This window comes from Perna viridis, chromosome 2, assembly GCF_037379345.1.
Source record: "Perna viridis isolate PV_CMFRI_1.1 ecotype Kerala chromosome 2, ASM3737934v1, whole genome shotgun sequence".
NCBI lineage: Eukaryota > Metazoa > Mollusca > Bivalvia > Mytilida > Mytilidae > Perna > Perna viridis.
This window is the reverse complement of record NC_142446.1, coordinates 1,210,411-1,232,791: the sequence shown is the minus strand read 5'-3', so window position 1 is coordinate 1,232,791 and position 22,381 is coordinate 1,210,411. Positions and strand designations below refer to the sequence as shown.

The window sequence follows — 22,381 nt, the reverse complement described above, 5'->3', positions numbered from 1 at the left end:
TGAAAAACCAGATTTAGTTAGATAACAAATTTTCTTATGATGTAGAATAATCTTATTAAATGAAAGGCAACGGTCGCTCTTGTAATTTCCATTTTTGAGGTGTTCTTTTCCTCACAAAAAGGTAAAACAACAGGACAATAATTAAAATTAGACATGATACAAATAAAGATGAATAATAGACAGTTAACCTCCCCAGCTTTGATAAATGTTTACCTATTCGTTTCCATACATTTAGCTGTTTTGTCGCCTTTTCACAAATATGTAATATACGACTTTAAAAATAAAATTGTTCTATTCTGAGGTTATCCGATTTTGTGTAGTCTCATTCTGTACGGTCCGTTTTTCTTAAGGTCCGATTCGTCAGGATCTCGTGAAAGTCAAATCCTTTTAGGTCCGGGTTTTTCAGTTTCTCCGGCTTCGTTCCTAAAGTACAATTTCTCAAAGGAAGTCAGCTGTCAATATCCTAAATTGTATATTGAAAATAGAATACTCTTTTGCTGATTTTAAGAAGTATACTAGGTTCATGCTTCAAGTCGTTGGTCTGAAATGTCGGAGACATATGGTATTGAAATCTTATATTAAGATATTAGAAGTTTAATTGGGCCGCAGCTACATAATGTGTTCCTGTATCGTGACATTATTTTTTTCGCTTATAGAAATTGAATAGAAACGCTGCGACAGCTCGAAAGACCGAAATGAACATGGAATGACCGAAATACTCTTCAAAATTTTAATTCTAAAGCATTTTAATAACAAGAAATGAGCTTTTAATCAATGTTTATATGAAAATACAACAAAATGCTTCCATACAAGAAATTGTTTTGTTACATGGAAAAGCCTTCACATTCAATCGATAAAAGGGGAAGCTTAAAGAAAGATACCATCTCCATCTAATAAATATAGGGTTTTGAATTATGTTTTTAGAAAATGTGAAAGCTTTATGTTTAAATTGTTGTATAAATTTGAAATATCCAGAATTTCAAACTCTTATTGAAATACCCGCACAGGACCACCCCCTTGTCAAATCTCATTTTTTTCAAGGTGTCATTTTCTCAATTACGTAATTAACCTTGATTGGATTGCAATATCCTGAGGCATCAAAATGGCAGTACAGTGATCAATATTTAACTGTCAAAACAACCTCTGGACAACATTTTTAGGTCATCAAGGTTCCAAAAGCAAATTAGAGCAGGTTGTCATGTTAGTATTTTAGCTGAAAAAAGTCACAACTTTTGAATTTAGCTGAAGTCAACGACGCTCTTCTGTTCAAAGCATCACTTTTAAAAGATACTAAACCACTGCAGAATCCTGCTAAATATGGGGTTGGTACTTATGCATGCAAGTAACAACTCAGCGATGAACAGAAATACCAATTTCTATAGTAGACTTTAAAAATCCTTGCTTCGAAAGAACTATTCTACTCCAAACCATATATAAATTTGTATTTTTTGTTCCGAAGTATATGTCATCAAGAAAAAATCTGTGTATTTGGTCAGAAGGATATGTCTATCTTCTTAAAATTACTGCTCTTACAGTTACATTTTCATATTTTGATCAGATGATCGATTTCAGGTGTTTTGTCATCAAACCACTAATTATTACACATTTTCCGAACACATGGCATGACCAGCTTACAAAGCATTTCTTGGAAATTAAAAAATAATCCCTCCCCCCCAAAAAAAACACACAAATTTCGAAGAAAGAATGTAAGGCACTCAGTTGTATTAGTGTGATGGAAACTATTTAAAATGATATCAGTTATTCCTTAAGCAAACACAAAAAATTCAAAATTGGAAGAAAAAAAGATAGATCCTGCCATTTGTTGTTAAATGTGTAGTTTTATATTGAAATTAAAACTTGCTTTCATGAGGTTATATTATAGATGACTCATTAACACACCATTAATGGGAACTCAACTTTTGCAATGACTTTTAGGTTACAGACCACCAATTCAACCAATGAGCATTTGGAACGTACGCAAAAATAGTCCTACGCAGAAATTACCCCTGTTCCTCATAGTGCTGTGAAAAAAGTTCTCATCTTATTTAAAAAATTTAAACAGTTTCTGAAAGGAAAAACATTTCTGTACATTTTATAGGTGCATTTTGCTTCTTGTGATGTGAAGCCTAATCTCCATAATGATTTTTAAATATACCCCTATCTTGTGAAAACACTGGGATTTCCCATGCTATTTATAGACCCTTCACTTCCGGTGACCAGTACTGCACTGCAAGTCTGCTAACCCCACATGCCATTCTGAGGATTGTGAGCTGACATATGTAGAATCATGCTGATATATAGTCCTCTGCAGGTTAAAGTTAAGGTAAAGTCCAGAGAAGCCATTGAATATTGTGAAATTAGCATAGAAGCCTATGGAAAGTGGAATTAGTGGTTTTTAGCCTTGAGATGAAGCCATGGCAAAATGAAAAGTTTCTTGAAATAGCTTTAAACTACTTGAAGATCTTGTTAACTTTGCCATGAGAGGAATACACTACAAAAATCCTTCAAAATATGCATTTTTTTAAGTTATAGGTCCAAATTATGGAAAATTGGTCTTTTTGGCTGATTCTTATATCCTATCTTGTAAAAAGTGTAGAAAATTTAGTAAAAATATCAAATATTAAACTTTGAGGGCTATATTTACCTAAATATGGTGGTAATAAGCACTTGAAATCAAGTTTTGTGTATATTTGAGCAAAAATTAGGTTAGAAATGAGGAAAAACTCACTTTCATTACTGCGGTTAAGGCCATATCAGCATTCCCCTATGGCAACATGGAAAATCCATTATTGAGTACTTTTTTTGCTTTAGGTGCCCTTTACTGGTCATGTTTTAATGTGAAAACACTGTATTTACAAATTTAAAGCCAAATATATCACCTTTTGTGAAAATTTAAAGATTTAGGATTTTTGACATGTGATCAAGAAAAAGGGGGAGGCATGTCAGAAATAAATTTTTAAAAATAGACCAATTTCTCAGAAAATGATTACTTTTAAAACTATTTCTTCATTGATATTGTTAAAAAACAAATCGTGATTGATATTTTTTATTTGAAAAGTCAGAAAAAGTTCTTTGCAAATATTTAATGCATTTAAGTATGGTAGAATATTGTCACTTTTTTGCTCGCACAACTTGGTTACCCTATATTTAAAAATCAAATATTTAAAAAAGTGCTTGTCACATTTCACTGAAACTTTGCAAATGCATTCAGTATGTGTGTAGGAAGATACCTGTATAGTTATTTATTTTTTCTAAGACAAAAAGTGACTCTTTAGGTTACAGACCACCAATTCAACCAATGAGCATTTGGAACGTACGCAAAAATAGTCCTACGCAGAAATTACCCCTGTTCCTCATAGTGCTGTGAAAAAAGTTCTCATCTTATTTAAAAAATTTAAACAGTTTCTGAAAGGAAAAACATTTCTGTACATTTTATAGGTGCATTTTGCTTCTTGTGATGTGAAGCCTAATCTCCATAATGATTTTTAAATATACCCCTATCTTGTGAAAACACTGGGATTTCCCATGCTATTAATAGACCCTTCACTTCCGGTGACCAGTTCTGCACTGCAAGTCTGCTAAGCCCACATGCCATTCTGAGGATTGTGAGCTGACATATGTAGAATCATGCTGATATATAGTCCTCTGCAGGTTAAAGTTAAGGTAAAGTCCAGAGAAGCCATTGAATATTGTGAAATTAGCATAGAAGCCTATGGAAAGTGGAATTAGTGGTTTTTAGCCTCTGGGATGAAAAAAAATCAAGCCAATTGACATTCATTTGAGGACACCCCCAATATTTTTTCTCAATCCGCCACTGATGACAACATACATACATGTATAGCTTGCTTTGTGTCTGTCAAATGACTGTATGATGCATACAATATGTGTATTATGGTGTCTGTGCTTGTCACTCTCACAATCAGCCACATCGTTTGATAGCAGCTTGCTGTGAAAAGGAAGTTGATTACATAAGTCTTCTCTGCCAATTATAGCCTCTCATACAGTAAGACATACATGACCCAGAAATGGGATCCTCCCTGAGGTGACAGATGACAACTGGGCACCCTGCAGCCCCAGGCCAAATCACAAGGTCTCGAGGAATCTAGGCCCCCAGATGCACGGTATGCCAGGCCCATCAGTGTGTGGATATGCCCTGATACCTGCAAACCTAGATCCCAACTATGGGTTAGATAGTGCCACTGCCTTGTGGTTGACAATGGAAAGTCAAAGGCTATGGGAGCAAACCCAGATAGAAAACATGGACAGATGGAATTTGTCAGCAATAGAATTGCAGTCGTCTAAGGGAAGGAAAACCCTGAAAGAAAACACGAACCTGGAGGTACTAGGTTGAGCGTAAGGCTACTCAGCTTACCTCAGGAAAAAATAGATGGTTACGGAAATCTTAAACAAGTCGAAATTTACAAGAAAGGGTAGGTCAGTTATCAGACAAGCTTCGACTCTACAAGATGATGTTTCAATGACGCCTGGGGATGAAAGCCACATGGAAGTTCACATGCAGAAAGACACACTAGCCAACCCTAAGATCACCAGGAGGATAGGCACATGGAATGTCCGAACCATGTATGCTACAGGTAAAACTGCATGAAGGAAATAAGACAGTATTGCTTGGACATACTGGGGATAAGCGAATGTAGCAGCCCGATTCTCCAAATGGGGAGATGGAATTAAGTCATAGCTGGCTTTGTAGAAACTAAAACTGACAACTTAGATGCTTTACCCAGGTTTTGAATTTTCTATGAAAAATAGGAAACAAATTGCAAGAAGACATTCAAGTGGAATTATAATTGGTTATAAAAATGAATTAGAAAGTTATATAGATATCTAAGATACCAATTACAAATGTATCATGTAGTACAAATGTAGCAAGTAACTTCTGAAAACAGATAACCTGTAATATTTGGAGTCATTTGCATCCCACAAGAGTACACAACATTCTCATCTGAAGAAGCATTTTCTGATATTGAACAGGAATTTTTTGCATTCTCAAACAATTCTGATTACATTTGTCTTCTTGGTGACTTTCATGCAAGAACTTTTGACGAAAATGACTTAATTGAAAATAGACACTATGACAGTAATATTACAGAAGTCAACCATTACTTGGATTTAATTTTTTCTGTTATTTTCCCTCTAGACGGTATTACATTGTACTACATTGTTCTGTGATTGGGGAAGGCAAGGGCCATGGCCCATTGTAGACGGTATTACTACATAGTTCTGTGATTGGGGAAGGCAAGGGCCATGGCCCATTGTAGACGGTATTACTACATTGTTCTGTGATTGGGGAAGGCAAGGGCCATGGCCCATTGTAGACGGTATTACTACATTGTTCTGTGATTGGGGAAGGCAAGGGCCATGGCCCATTGTAGACAGTATTACTACATAGTTCTGTGATTGGGGAAGGCAAGGGCCATGGCCCATTGTAGACGGTATTACTACATTGTTCTGTGATTGGGGAAGGCAAGGGCCATGGCCCATTGTAGACGGTATTACTACATTGTTCTGTGATTGGGGAAGGCAAGGGCCATGGCCCATTGTAGACAGTATTACTACATAGTTCTGTGATTGGGGAAGGCAAGGGCCATGGCCCATTGTAGACGGTATTACTACATTGTTCTGTGATTGGGGAAGGCAAGGGCCATGGCCCATTGTAGACGGTATTACTACATTGTTCTGTGATTGGGCAAGGCAAGGGCCATGGGCCCATTGAAGCTGATAATGGCCAATAAAGTTAAAGAATTTTATTTAGAATGTAAGAAAATGGCCCATTGAAATCTTTAATATTAAACAAAAATGCTGAAAATGACCCATCTTTGCCAACCACTGATTGTTAATTAGTTAACAGGATTATATGACAGGTGCCCAACAAGTATTATGTATATTACCAAAGAAGTCGTTTTTCCATTAATAATTAGATCATCGGATTAAACAACTGCTTTAATTATAGATCATGAAAAAGGAATATGACACATGTGCTCATCACTTAATTCAAGTTAAAATTATACTTAATGTACAATTCAAAACTATACTTAGTATACTCAATACAGGATTAAGCTATATTTAGTACAAGTTTAAATTAAACTTTGTACAAGTTTATTGATAAATTTTTTTTTTTCTTTTTCAGACTTTCTTTTTAAGTTTCTTGTGATAGGCAGTGCAGGAACAGGGAAATCCTGCATTTTGCACCAATTTATAGAAAATAAATGTAAGTATTTCAGAAGTATAAAGTTAATAGGGTAACACTCTTAAATACTTAGCATAAAATGTTCTGAAAGTTGATCTAGTGATCACCCCTGCATTCCAGATGTGAAATAGAACAGTAACTCTTGAATGGTACTTTGCCAAATACACCAGTCATACTTTACTTGTATTTTATGGTAAGAAATTAGAAAAATAAATTCCCATGTAACCACATTCTTTTGTACAAAATTCTGATTATTGATTATGTTACAGTGAAATTCCTGGATATCAAAGTTGGTTTCCCATTAATGTAGTACTGACATGACACTAGGTACTATGTAGTACTGACATGACACTGTTCCATTGGCTCATAATGGTATAATGTAGTACTGACATGACACTGTTCCATTGGCTCATAATGGTATAATGTAGTATTGACATGACACTGTTCCATGGGCTCATAATGGTATAATGTAGTACTGACATGACACTGTTCCATGGGGTTTTAATGGTATAATGTAGTACTGACATGACACTGTTCCATGGGCTCATTATGGTATAAAGTAGTACTGACATGATACTGTTCCATGGGCTTTTAATGGTATAATGTAGTACTGACATGACACTGTTCCAGGATTACAGGATTTCTTCACTCAAGATTTAAATTTAACTATTGAGAGTGGAGAAATCCTTTAATCCCCTAGAGATTGAAGGAGACTCTATATCTATGAGGGAGAATCTGTTTCTCCCATGAATAAAACCATAAAAAATAAACAACACCCTATATTCTCCCAATGTGAACTACATCATCAAGGATCTCCCCTCCAGTCATCAAGTCATTGTGTCATCGATATCACTCCCATTATGATTAGTTGATACACTACCAACTAATCTTTTAAAATAAGAATAACATTCGTAAATCAACAAGTATTTAATTGATCAACAATATGAATAACAACTGTAGACATGGTAAACATGGTAAGCATGGGAGTCTTCAAGTAACATTTTAATTTCCTGGCACATGACGGGAAATTACAAATTTTTAATCACTCGCTCATGCCGAAAACTGCATTATTCAATAATAAAATATTAAAAATGAAGACCAAAATAGCAAACAAAAGGTAATGTATAGGAGTTTTATTTTCTACTTCTTACAGATAGTTTTTACTTGCAACAATAAAAGCAGGTCTATTAGCCACTTGATTCCAGCTGTCCATCTGTCACATTGACGGGTACATTGTTAAATTTACAACTAAAAAAATACTGAGTCTTTGTACAATGTTAATATTCATATTCAAAATGTGTATCTCAATTATGGACAGAGTTGACATGTTTTTTCCTTCAACTTTAGCATGTTGAAGTTAGCCATTTTTGTGACTATATGTTGTGGTATACATGCGTTAATACTTAGTAAATTCTGTAACTCAAAAAGTATTGAACCTTTCCTATTCAATCTTTGCACATTGTTAATATACATATTGAAGATGTAACCAATGACAAATATGAATGATTTTTATACGACTGTATAATATTATTTTGTCTTGTGATAGTATCACCCTGTTGTTGTTATTGATGGCTTCTGTTAACGTTTACTTGTATAAAGCTTATTTAAGCTTTTTGAAATTTCAACACATTGTTCCTAGAAACATGGCAGAGGCCCCTATAGTTTTTGAATGTCTTTATCCCACCTCTTTTGGAAATAGGGGGCTTAAAGGAGGAAAGAGGGTGTTGTCATTAGAATCGATAGGAAAAGTTAATTGATGATTCAATTTTACGCTCACCTGGCTGAGAGGCCTTGTGAGCTATTGCCATCACTATGTGTCATTCATCATCTTCCGTTTATTTTTTCAAACTTCTTCTCCTTTGAAACGACTTGACAGAATGTAACCAAACTTTGCATGAATATTCCTTAGGTATTTTGAAATTCCTTGTGGGGTAGTTTTGATCTGGAAAAAGACATAGCCACTGTAACTAAAAATAGACCATAGGGTCAAATTGCAGAATTTTGCAAATAACTGAATAAGAGTTGGTTTTAGTTAAAATCTGGCAGAGAGTAATGTTCAGCATAATGGGATGGACTTATGACAAAATTTCCAGAAAGCTCCTTTGACGAATGAATGAATTATTGGTCCTGAAATCGATTTTTTTCCCAAATTATACATTTCTAACTTTGAAAATCTTTTTGAAACTACTATCAATATATGGATTGTAACAAATCTTAGCATGAATGTTATGTAGAAAATCTTTAACAAACTGTCCATGAGAGATTTTTGATCTGGATAAATATATGGCCACTGTTACTTAAAATAGAACATAGGGGTCAAATTGCTGAATTTTGCAGATACATGTAACTCAATAGCAGTTGGGTTTTGCTGAAATCTGGCAGGGAGTAAGAGTAAAATTGTTTAGCATGATGAGATGGACCGATGCCAAAATTTTTAGAAAGTGTCGTAGATGGTTGAATTAGTTATGGGTCCTGAAATGAATATTTTTGCTGAATTTTACATTTCCAACTTCGAAAATCTTTTCCTCTGAACTACTGGATGGATTGAAACAAAACTTAGCATAAATGTTATGTAGAACATCTTTAATAATCTATGCATAGAGATTTTTGATCTTGCAAGAAAGACATGGCCGTCTTTACTAAAAGTAGATGATAGGGGGTCAAAATGCAGAATTATACGAATAACTGAAAAACAGTGGGGTTTACTGTAGCTAAAATCTGACAGGTAATACTGGTAAACTTGTTCTGCATGATAAGTTGGACCTATGCCAACATTTTCAGAAAGATCTGTAGACATACGAACAAGTAATGGGTCCTGAAATAGATTTTTTCCTGAATTTTACATTTCCAACTTTGAATATATTCTACTCTGAGACTACTAGTAGGGTGGACTGTAACCAAACATGGCATGAATGTTTGATAGGATATCCTTAACGATCTATATGAGGAGATTTTTTATCTGTGTAAAAACATGGTCACCATTACTAAAAATTGAGGATTAGTGGAAATAACTTGAAACTAATGGGTTTAACCAAGTTTTAACAAGGTAAAATTGATTGCCTATATATTTATGAAGATCTGTTGATTGATGTTGGAGTTATTGAGAGATTTATTTTGTTATATGAAAACCTATTGGATAACTAAGTAAGGTCAATAGTTCACCTTTAGACAAGGTGAGCAACTCAGGCTCTCTCTAGTCTGTAGTTAGTTTTTGGTCTGATTTTGAAAGTATCCAATTGAATTTCATTTTTGTGGTATATTGTGTCTAAACCAGTTGTATCCATAATGAATTGTTAGTCCCAATGCTTAATGGGGTCAGAAACTAATATTGTGTCCATGATATTGGGTAGTCTATATCTCTGGTGTCTCTCCCTGATGACTTACTGGGGTGCCTATATCTCTGGTATCACTCTGATGACTTATTGGGTAACCTATATCTCTGGTGTCTCTCTAATGATTTATTAGGTAGCCTATATCTCTGGTGTCACTATGATTATTTGTTGGGTGTCTCATTTATGACTTTTTGGATAGCTTATATCTCAAGTGTCTCTCAGGTGACTTTTTGGGTGGCCTACATCTCTGAAGATACTTACCCAATTGTTATCTTACTTGATCAAGACGGTATCAGAGGCCATATTACATGTAGCGTCCTTTGAAACCGCTGAATATTTCAACATTTTATAGGGTTATTTACAGCAATAACCTCTACAAACAATCTGCTATTGATGCTGATCAGATGTTAGACTTGGTTGTCACTTAAAAATTGTTATGTAAATATAATACATATATTGATCTTACTATAGTAGGAAATTTTGGTTGATTATATAGTAAATCACTAGTAATCTAACACTGCTATGGTAGAAACTGGGTGATCAGATACATGTTACACAAGTTACGTGCATTGATAATAGGTAGTCAGATATATAAGACAAGCACAGTGTGTAGAAACTGGGTAGTAAGATAACACAAACATAGTGTGTAGAAACTGTGAAGTAAGATAACACAAACACGGTGTGTAGAAACTGTGAAGTAAGATAACACAAACACTGGTGTGTAGAAACTGTGAAGTAAGATAATACATTACTGTTACTATTTAAGTTAAACAGGATTCTAATCACACAATTGGAGTAGAGTTTGGTAGCAAAGTGGTAAATGTTGGAGGAAAGTCAGTCAAGCTACAGATCTGGGACACTGCAGGACAGGAAAGATTCAGGTGAGATACTATCTTGTGATAATTCGTCAAGCTGTAGATCTGGGACATTGCAGGACAGGTAAAGTTCAGGTGAGATACTATCTTGTGTTAATCTGTCTAGCTGTAGATCTGGAACACTGTAGGACAGGAAAGGTTCAGGTGAGATACTATCTTGTAATAATCTGTCTAGCTGTAGACCTGGTACAATGTAGGGTAGGAAATGTTCAGGTGAGGTACTGTCTTTTGATGAGTCTGTCTGTAGATTTGGGACACTGCAGGACAGGAAAGGTTCAGGTGATGTTTAGTCCCGTTTAAATGCTATTCTATGAATCCTGTCAAGAGAGTACTATCATGTCATGTAAACATAAATTCTACTGATGGAATCTGTCTTACTAAAATCATTTTACCATGCTATAAAATCTTTCCTTCTAAAACCATTTTACCATGTAAGGAAATTTCTCCTGCTGACACCATTTTACTGTGCAATGTTAAAAATTGCCAAAACCAATTTATAAATCATAAGATGTCACTGTGGAAAGACAATGTATATACATGTATTTAATAATGTGTAATGGATGTTTCTGTAATTAAAGTTTACAAAAGAATTCTGTATCTTTTAAATTATAAAAAAGATTGATAGATTGGTATGTTTTTAACGATGCATAATGATCATACTTAAATATAACTTGGAAGTATTTATCTTGCAGATCAGTGACAAGAAGTTATTACAGAGGAGCTGCTGGAGCATTGTTGGTTTATGATATAACCAGGTTTGTGTAAACATTCTATTGGTTTATGTTTCAGTTGTTAATCCTACAGTCTTTCCTTCATTTTGGTTCTATGTTTTAATGTTTTTTCCAATATTTTTCTAGTGTATAGAAACTAATTATACAGTTCAAGAGTGATTTTTTTAATCAATAAAGAGCTGAAGGATTCACTAAAGATGCTAAAGATGTTGTGTTGTTTTACTAATTCACTTGCATTTTTTAGTAAATTTTGAGACATTTAATGTAATAAACATGAATTATTAACTTTTTGTTGTATAAATACCCAGTGCAACATGAGAGGATTTTTTATTGGGCTATGATAGGAAATGATTGTGCCCTAATGAAATGACCATGGAATTCACCGTACAAATAAGAATTTTACTATTGGTCTTTGACTTGGCACTCTATCATTATACAACAATTTCTCTTTCAGCCAAATATCCTGTTCATATTGTGTTATTTTTATCTGAAAAATGTGAAATTAACATGAAATTAACATGATTTTTATGTGAAATTCACTAACATTAATTTCATGTGAACATTTCGTGTGAATTTCATGTGAAGGTTCCATTCACCCGAATTTCATGTGAACTCTGTCACTTAGTGTATTTGCTCAATTCAGGTGAAATTCGTGTGAAAATCATGTAAAATAATTTTGCCTGTGTATACCGTTGTCCGTCCGTTCGTCGTCCACACTGGACAATAACTCAAAAACACTTTCAACAACTTAAATGAAACTTTGGGAAATTGTTCATATCTACTGATGTAAGCTCCCTTTTGATTTTTATAAATTTCAATTTTTTTCTTTCTGTGTAATGAATTTTTTCACTTAAAAAAGGGGGATTTTCAAGTTTTCGGACAATAACTCAATAACACTTTCACCAACTTTTATGAAACTTTGGTGAATTGTTCATATCTTTTGAAGTAAGCTCCCTTTCAATTTGTATAAATGTCAAATTTTACGTTTCCTTGTTATGAAGTTTTACTCTTTACAAAAAGGCAGAAACAGCCAAGGAAATTTTATCCGTTGAAAAGGAACTATTTGTTATGATGATCAACTAATAAATATAAAAGGTACTTGGTAACCTTGTCAGAAAAGTGTGTTTTGAACAAGTTAGAAATGTATGGGTGAAAAATCAAGACAACAAACTTCAGTAAAATTGAGGTAATCTTGATAGTGCCAAATTTTTTGCGCATTTTTTATTTACTTTTTTGGGGGTGGGGGAGGGTATTTGACAGGGCTCACAGTACTTCTAGTTCATAATATAAATTCATTAAAAGCATAAAGACAAGTTAAAAGGGCAACGGGCGTATCATGCGCTTAAAGCGCAGCTCTTCATCTTGTTATCCATTCCTACCTATTTTCATTTTATATTTTTTAATTGATTTTTCTCTTCATCCTGATTATCCTTGAAATATTTGCAACTGGACATTAAACAGACAACAATCAATCAACTGGACATAAAACAACCAACAATCAATCAATAAACTGGACATTAAACAGACAACAATCAATCAATCAATCGATCAACTGAACATTAAACAGACAACAATCAATCAATAAACTGAACATTAAACAGACAACAATCAATCAACTGGAAAAAAAATAAGCACCATTCAATCAATAAACTGAACATTAAACAGACAACAATCAATCAACTGGAAAAAAAATAAGCACCATTCAATCAATAAACTGAACATTAAACAGACAACAATCAATCAATAAACTGGGCATAAAACAGACAACAATCAATCAATAAACTGAACATTAAACAGACAACAATCAATCAATAAACTGAACATTAAACAGACAACAATCAATCAATAAACTGAACATTAAACAGACAACAATCAATCAATAAACTGGACATAAAACATACAACAATCAATCAATAAATTGGGCATAAAACAGACAACAATCAATCAATAAACTGGATATTAAACAGACAACAATCAATCAATCAACTGGACATGAAACAGACAGCAATCAATCAATCAATTAACTGCCAGGGTTTTTGCTTGATAGTCCACAGCTTAAATTTTGGAAGCCAATATGTATAGTTCTTTACAATCACAGTAGAAATTCTAGTAGCCCACACACAATTTTAGTGGCTATTGGCAAGTGGGCTCATGCTAATTTCAAACCATGTAGCTGCTAGTCTTTAACACTTAGTTTTTTGTTATTCATTTTTTACTGTCAGTTTCTATTAAACTTTAAAACCTTTGGATAATGAAAAAGATGATAGGATAGGAATTCATTTGCTGTTATATAGTAGTATAACAGTGATAACCTAAATAATGTGCTTTTATTTGGGTCATCTTTTACAAGCATTTAAGTTACCTTTTATTTGGGTCATCTTTTACATGTATTTAGGTGACCTTTTATTTGGGTCATCTTTTACATGTATTTAAGTTACCTTTTATTTGGGTCATCTTTTACAAGTATTTAGGTTACCTTTTATTTGGGTCGTCTTTTACAAGTATTTAAGTTACCTTTTATTTGGGTCATCTTTTACAAGTATTTAAGTTACCTTTTATTTGGGCCATCTTTTACACGTATTTAGGTGACCTTTTATTTGGGTCATCTTTTACATGTATTTAAGTTACCTTTTATTTGGGTCATCTTTTACACGTATTTAGGTGACCTTTTATTTGGGTCATCTTTTACATGTGTTTAAGTTACCTTTTATTTGGGTCATCTTTTACATGTATTTAGGTTACCTTTTATTTGGGTCATCTTTTACATATATTTAGGTTACCTTTTATTTAGGCGATCAATTTTATGGACAGTTGTTGGAGCTCGTAAATATTTTACATGAGAACTAATGCATGGTCTGTTGCCTGTCCTAATGTTGTAATGATTTTGTCTGTATTTCAGTCGAGAGACTTACAATGCACTAACAAACTGGTTAACAGATGCACGGACCCTTGCAAGTCCAAATATTGTCATTATACTTGTTGGTAATAAAAAGGACTTGGAATCAGAGAGAGAAGTTACTTTTCTAGAAGCAAGCAGATTTGCACAAGAAAATGGTAATAAAAATAAAAATTCAGATTTTAATAACTTTCATAACAAAGAAAATGTATCATAATTATTTAAATATTTGTTGCTTTTTATGAAAATTTTATATTGGATTATATCTTTTTATGAAAGTTGTATATTGGATCATATTCAGAACATAAATAGTGTTAATTTTATGTGTTATGCACAATGATATACACACCAATTTCTGTAGAAGTTCTTATTGCGAGTGCTTTAGTTTTTTATGTGACATCCCTTATCTTTAGTTTTTATGGTCAATCTATTTTATTTAGTTCACTACATTGTAGATCATCTTTATTTCATGTGTTAAGACCATGTTTTTTTTTTATTTTTCTGAATCATACCACTGCTGACGCTTCAGTACATTTTTGCTGATATTTAATCATTTCTATGATATACCAGTATGGTCTGTAGGATACACTATGATTTACCCTTATCCCAGTAAAGTCTGTAATATACGCTTTGATTTACTATTACCCCCAGTAAAGTTTAGGATATGCTATGATTTACCATTATCAAAGTAAAGTTTGTAGGATATGCTGTGACTTACCCTTACCGCTGTAAAGAACCCCAGCAAATCATGTAGGATATTCTATGATTTACCATTACCTAAGTAAAGTCTGTAGTATATGCTATGACTTACCCTTACCCCAGTAAAGAACCCCAGCAAATCATTTAGGATATGCTATGATTTACCATTACCCAAGTAAAGTCTGTAGGATATGCTATGATTACCCTTACTCCAGTAAAGAACCCCAGCAAATCATGTAGGATATGCTATGATTTACCATTACCCAAGTAAAGTCCGTAGGATATGCTATGATTTACCATTATCCCAGTAAAGTCTGTAGTATACGTTATGATTTACCATTATCCAAGTTAAGTCTGTAGGATATGCTATGATTTACCATATACCCAGAAAAGTTTGTAGGATATGCTATGATTTACCATGATCCCAGTAAAGTCTGTAGGGTATTCTGTGATTTACCATTACACGAGTGAAATATGCTATAATATGCCATAACCCCAGGAAAATTTGTAAGAAAGGCTTAGAGTGGATTCAGGAATTCAGGGAATTAGGGCGTAAATATAATTCAAGGCTGTTTGAAGCAAAGCAAGACAATTTGGTGGTAGAATTACTGACAAAATCAAAATTTTATTCTCTTCTAATTTTTTTCCCCAATTATAGAGGGTCTGGGGCATTCGCTGGGTCCCCCTCCCCTCATGAATCCAAGCCTATAGGCTATGATTTAACCATAATCCCATTATAGTCTTTTTGATATGAGATAAATTGGATGCAATATATATTAATTAAGGTAGAACATACCCGTTACACAGAGCATTCTTTTCTGTCATCCTGCAAAATCGTACAAAAATATATATTTTTTTATAAATAAATACAGTGTCTGAAATTGTGTAAAAACTGTCTTAAAATTAAAGGAATTTTTGGCATGAAACTATGTGGTACAATTACAAACATTAATGTAAAAAATATCTGAATATGTTTTGCAAAATTTGATACCAGTATTTATTTTATGAATTTGTTTTTGTAGAGTTAATGTTCCTTGAAACAAGTGCACTGACTGGAGAAAATATAGAGGAAACATTTTTAAAATGTGCCAGGAATATTCTGACTAAGATTGAATCAGGTTTGTTTCTACATCCATCATACTGGACCAAACATCCACTGTAGTAGTTTGTCAATTTCTTAAAAAACCTTCACCTTTGAAGAAGCTAATTTTTTTGTCCCAATTATCTTTGAGTTACGTAGTTTTAATATTTTGTATCTGGCACAAATTGAATCAAAAGAAAATGGCCACTATTGGGATGAGTCCCCTATTGGGTCACATTTCTAATATTAAAAGCAATAGAGAAGATATGAAACATATTCTATATGCAGCATCAAAAGTTTTCATCAGCCATAGACATTGGGTTTTCAGGTGTGGCTGTTTTTCCGTAGCATGTCATCAACCATAGACATTGGTTTTTCAGGTGTGGCTATGTTGTCAGTAGCCTGTCATCAACCATAGACATTGGGTTTTCAGGTGTGGCTATGTTGTCAGTAGCCTGTCATCAACCATAAACATTGGGTTTTCAGGTGTGGCTATGTTGTCAGTAGCCTGTCATCAGCCATAAACATGGGGTTTTCAGGTGTGGCTATGTTGTCAGTAGCCTGTCATCAGCCATAGACATTGGGTTTTCAGGTGTGGCTATGTTGTCAGTAGCCTGTCATCAGCCATAGATATTGGGTTTTTAGACAACTTGGATATCTATGATACTGGAATGCGAGGTTCATACAAAGGGGTTAGGATGATGAAATCACTGGACATGCCTAAAGGGGAGGTGTCACTCCAGTGATCTCCAGTTCCTTCTATTTAATCAATCTAACCCCTACTACAAATGCAATGACTTTTCATTCCATATTGTGAACTTTCCTTTTATCCATGGCTACATCTCTTCAGCACCTGGGTAAGGAGTTTTCACAACTCATATGCTATGCCAGAGCTTGCTGTGATTATGCAGACTTTTTATATCGCACTAGACTTTTAACAATTAGGCGTCTGGAACAGGGTTGTGTTGCTACAAGATTGAAGTCATCACTACAGAAGTTTCATGGTCATCATCATGAACTTGTGGATCCTTACATTGTATCCATCTGCTCCATGAGAACGGATTCGTTCAACATGTCATAGTTTTCCTTTCCTCTTTCGTCTACCCCAGACTTGACTTTTTATGAGCAGCTCGGCAGGTGTTTTTAGAAAAGCAGAGGACCATTTCCCTACTGGTGCACCTGGTCCATGCTCCCAGTTTTTAGTGTAGTCCCAGTTGCTCATTTAGTTTTGTTGTTTTGTAATGTATTATGTTCTTTGTTGTTTGTGTCTGTTTTCATTGTCTGGTCTTTGGCCCTAGATTACGTTCTTTTGATTTCTGCTAGAATCTTTGTTCCCTTGATTTCCCTTCCTTTACTTCATGTTTATTTGCATCACTCAAAGGACAAAGCCAAATATTCTAAAAGAACAACTTACTTAAATATTCTGAAATAAATTTAGGGATGGTTCTTTCAAGTTTAATATCAGTTGGTAGTAAATTACATGAGTTGAAATAATTTGTCTGTTATAGGTGAACTGGATCCTGAGAGAATGGGATCAGGAATACAGTATGGTGATAGCTCCCTACGTCGTTTACAACAACGGGAACAACAGAGACAAAAGAAAGGATTCTGTGACTGTTAACTGTCTTTCAGTAATCTCTCTATGTCGTGCTTGTGTCTATATTCAGCATTTCATTTCTAATACCTCCCAGGAAGAGGGAGGTAACCTTTTTGGTTCTAAACTATATAATGATCACACTAGTAAAATTGAAAAGTGAAGCTTTTTAGAATATTACTACAGATGCATTGCGTACTATATATGGAGTACACTCTAATATTTACTGTGATTCATCCTTAGATTAAGTACATTCGTAACTAATATCTTGCTTAGGTTGGCTTTTCAGCTCACCTGGTGATAGGTCATGTGAAGTATTGCCATTACTTGTTGTCTGTTGATAACTGTCGTCGTTGTTAACAATTTTTGTAAACTCTTTTCCTCTGTACTTGACCAATAAGAACCAAACTTGGTATAAATGTTCCTTTAGGTATTCTGCATAGAACTGGCTGCCATTACTAAAAATAGAACATAGGGGTCAGACAGAAGTTTTTCGCTTATACCTCCAAAACTATTAGGTTTAGCCAAATTCCAACACGAGTAAAAGTGTTCGACATGATAAGATCTACCTGTTGTCAAATTTTCATTTTAATCTGTTATTCATGTTATTGCCCTTTTTCAATGTTTTTTGCTATTTTTTATGTTATTTCTTTCAAAAATCTTATCTTAAAATAGATGAAATGATCCTTTTATGTCCTACCTAAGTATTCTTTTGAGTCGAAATTGCCAGACAACTTGTTAGATTAAATGCCATTGAAAGGCAAAAATTGAACCAGGTGAGTGATTCAGGCTCCTTGGAGCCTCTTCTTTAGGTCTTACAAAAGTTTGGCGTATTACATTTGGATATTTCTCCACATACTTACTCCTCAATAAACATTGAATTTTATTATGAAAATTAAAGTCATATTTCATATGCTTTAAGTTATCAACTGATTCTTCAGTGGGTTCACAGTGCCACATGGGAGTCATTACTGATCCTTCAGTGGGTTCACAGTGCCACATTGGAGTCATTACTGATCCTTCAGTGGGTTCACAGTGCCACATTGGAGTCATTACTGATCCTTCAGTGGGTTCACAGTGCCACATTGGAGTCATTACTGATCCTTCAGTGGGTTCACAGTGCCACATTGGAGTCATTACTGATCCTTCAGTGGGTTCACAGTGCCACATTGGAGTCATTACTGATCCTTCAGTGGGTTCACAGTGCCACATTGGAGTCATTACTGATCCTTCAGTGGGTTCACAGTGTGACTTGGTTGTGATTTTGACATTATGTAGATCTGATATAGCTATGTATTTCTTCTTGTTTCAGTTCTGTAAATAAATTCCATGTAACTGATTAATCCATCAAACCTAAAATCTTATTTTCCTGATTTTTTCAGTGTATTTTTTTGTATTAGTTGGAGATAAATGTGCTTCACATAAATTGATTTTGTCATATACATAAAGTGCATAAAAATGGATCCTTAATTATAACAGTAAATCTCAATGACACTATATTTGATTATATCAGTGATTTCTCTAGAAAAAAAAATAAGCATTGTGAGCTTACTTATAATTTGTAGTGTACAGAAAAACCCTGCTCTTATTTGAAATTAGATTTATTTGTTTTTTGTTACTATTTATACATGCATTTCTTTTAAAATTAAAGGAAATGAATGCATAACATACCAAACATTATAAAAATGAATTATTGTACTTTTACACTGCAGTGATTGTGGTAATCAGTGATTCTCTCCTTGTCTGTGACATAATATAACTCTCACCTTGTCTGTGACATCATAGAATTCTCACCTTCTCTGTGACATACAACTCTGTCCTGGTCTGTGACATTATAGAGCTCTCCTTGTCTCTGACATTATAGAACTCTCTTGTTGTCTGTGACATTATAGAAATCTGCCCTTACATTATAGCACTCTCTTGTTTATACCATAATAATTATGCCATTATAGTGGATTTGTATGATTGGTAAGGTGTGTAATGTGTGGCAGGGTTATTATAATCAGTTTTTACAGTACCTCTCTTATTCTTACTTGAATGTTCAAATCACAGTGATAGATTAATGCATTTTTTTTCTGACAAAGTTTGGTTTTCAAAAATTTAAACATATTTTAATTTATTTGTGTGTAAAACTGTGGACAACAGCAAAAATAATATAATTGTATTGCAATATGGTCATCAGTGTCATATTTGTCCATAGACATTGGGTATCTGAACAATAACTTGATTAAGTGTATGGATCCCTTTAGTACCCAAAGATTCCATAACACAAATGTGTATTTAGTTACAGGATATTTTATCATGATTGGTAAATGTCCAAACAGTTCTTTAACAACTTTCATTCTGTGTGAGATACCTAGCTGTGCAGTGCTAAAATATTTGTAACAGTCAAATTCATAGCTCTATCATGCTTGAATACTGTGTCCATACTTGCCCAAATTGATCTGCAGTCATATCAAGCTGTGCCATGTGGAGCATTTTATTTAAATTTATTACTGTAAGTTCATTCTCTGTGATTGCTGGTTGAGTTCCCCACAAAAGATACCATTAAGTTGTGAGGACAGAACACCTTTACAAGTACATAGTATGAAATAGGCTTGGTGAAATTGCTTGGAAATTTATCAACCAAAACCTCCCCTATATGATCAGTCAAAATGTAAGAATTACTGTTGATGAAAGGCATATTGTAAGACTGTCCTGCTACAAAATATGGTACAATGTCACATTTCACCATACCTTACAATGTCAGACTTCACCATACCTTACAATGTCACATTTCACCATACCTTACAATGTCTCACTTCACCATACCTTACAATGTCTCACTTCACCATACCTTACAATGTTAGACTTCACCATACCTTACAATGTCAGACTTCACCATACCTTACAATGTCAAACCAATACAGCTATTCAAGTTTTATGTTTTGTTACATGTATCCTTGCTTTGTTACTTTTGTATATAATTATTTGACATCAGTTATCAGGATGTATATTATTTGTTGATAGATTTATTTGTTATTTTACATTTACACATATATAAATGCTTACTGAGTGGTATTGTTAATAACATTGCTTTGAGGCTGTCATAGTACAAATTTCTATAATAGTTATTATACCATAAATCCTTGAAAAAAATGTTGAAGTAATTGTCAGACATATGCCAAAGTAATATTTACTTTAAGAAAAGTGATTTTAGTAAAGATCTTTTACAAATCCATGCTAAATAGATACTTGTTGACTTATTTTTTGTCATTGTAGATATAGCATAGGTCATTTTCCTTTTGAAACGGGTCAACTGGGATTTTCTGTTGACAAATAAAAAAGTTTGTAGTGCAAGCACAAAAATATTTCAGCAGCAGAGTTGAGATTTTTATTTGAAATGTTTTATTGTTAAGTATTAATGAAATATTAAATGGATTTTTTTTCTGTCCACAGCTGAGTAAACAGAATAATTTTGGTAAACATTTGAAATCAATTTTCCTACTCTTGCTAATAAAATGGTTAAATGGTGCCAAAGATTGATCACAGATATCAACATTGGCAGCCATGCTGATATGAGCATGATCACAGATGTGAGCATGGTTGGTCATGCTGGTATGAGTATGATCGCAGATATGAACATGGTTGGTCATGCTGGTATGAGTATAATCGCAGACGTGAACATGGTTGGTCATGCTAGTATGAGTATGATCACAGATGTGAACATGGTTGGTCATGCCGATACGAGTAGGATCACAGATGTGAACATGGTTGGTCATGCTAGTATGAGTATGATCACAGATGTGAACATGGTTGGTCATGCTGATATGAGTAGGATCACAGATGTGAACATGATTGGTCATGCTGATATGAGTAGGATCACAGATGTGAACATGGTTGGTCATGCTAGTATGAGTATGATCGCAGATGTGAGCATGGTTGGTCATGCTGGTATGAGTATGATCGCAGATGTGAACATGGTTGGTCATGCTGATATGAGTAGGATCACAGATGTGAACATGGTTGGTCATGCTGATATGAGTAGAATCACAGATGTTAAATTAGTCTAAGTATATGATGGATGCACCTCTTGTTGTAATATGATGATGTTGTTTTGACAACATTTAGAAATAAATTCATTATTCATCAAATGTTGTTTATTTTGTGTTTTGTCTTTACTAAATTTAGTTAATTTCATATTAAAGACAGCTAGTTTTTCTTCAAAGTAAAGATTTGGTTCATCACCAAAACCAATCAGCATTCTATTAAACAATCCTTGATGAACTAGTGATGTATCACTGTCAGACAACTGTGTATCATTGGTTCAGTCAACAAGTGGAGCAGTGGTAGCGTGTCAATCCTTGATGAACTAGTGATGTATCACTGTCAGACAAATAACAGTGGAGCAGTGGTTCAGTCAACAAGTGGAGCAGTGGTAGCGTGTCAATCCTTGATGAACTAGTGATGTATCACTGTCAGACAAATAAAAGTGGAGCAGTGGTTCAGTCAACAAGTGGAGCAGTGGTAGCGTGTCAAGTGAAACTACAAGTGCATCACTGGTAGAGGTTCGGTCAAGTGAAACTGGAAGTGTATCTCTGATAGAGGTAAAGTCAAGTGAAACTAAAAGTGTATCTCTGGTAGAGATCCAGTCAAGTAAAACTAAAAGTGTATCTTTGGTAGAGATCCAGTCAAGTAAAACTAAAAGTGTATCTCTGGTAGAGGTTCAGTCAAGTGAAACTAGAAGTGTATCACTGGTACAGGTTCTGTCAAGTGAATTTATATTGGATCGCTGGTAGACAGGCAGTCACACGAACTTAAAGTGCATCACCGGTAGACAGTCAAGTCAAATGATGGTATCTACTTAGTGGTAATGTTTTCTGAGGGTTTCTACTTAGTGCCAATAGTGGTAATGTATTCTGAGGGTACCTACTTAGTGGTAATGTATTCTGATGGTATCTACTTAGTGGTCATGTTTTCTGAGGGTAT

General features: G+C 34.2%; 1 protein-coding gene across 1 annotated transcript; it reads left to right on the top strand.

Moving 5' to 3' along the window:
* Positions 1–404: 404 nt before the first annotated feature.
* LOC148623246 (ras-related protein Rab-4B) lies at positions 405–21,546 on the top strand. Its single transcript, XM_088564940.1, has 7 exons — positions 405–562; positions 6,146–6,226; positions 10,304–10,418; positions 11,105–11,167; positions 14,043–14,197; positions 15,761–15,856; positions 17,328–21,546. The coding sequence occupies exons 1-7, from the start codon at positions 547–549 to the stop codon at positions 17,438–17,440; spliced, it is 639 nt and encodes a 212-aa protein (XP_088421066.1). The 5' UTR covers positions 405–546; the 3' UTR covers positions 17,441–21,546.
* The last annotated feature ends 835 nt before the right edge of the window (positions 21,547–22,381 follow it).

What these genes read in the sequence shown, in the direction of transcription:
- LOC148623246 (XM_088564940.1), top strand. An exon ending in CCAATTTATAGAAAATAAAT is followed by an intron (nt 6,227 to 10,303) that starts GTAAGTATTTCA and finishes TTACTATTTAAG; the next exon opens with TTAAACAGGATTCTAATCAC. An exon ending in GCAGGACAGGAAAGATTCAG is followed by an intron (nt 10,419 to 11,104) that starts GTGAGATACTAT and finishes TTTATCTTGCAG; the next exon opens with ATCAGTGACAAGAAGTTATT.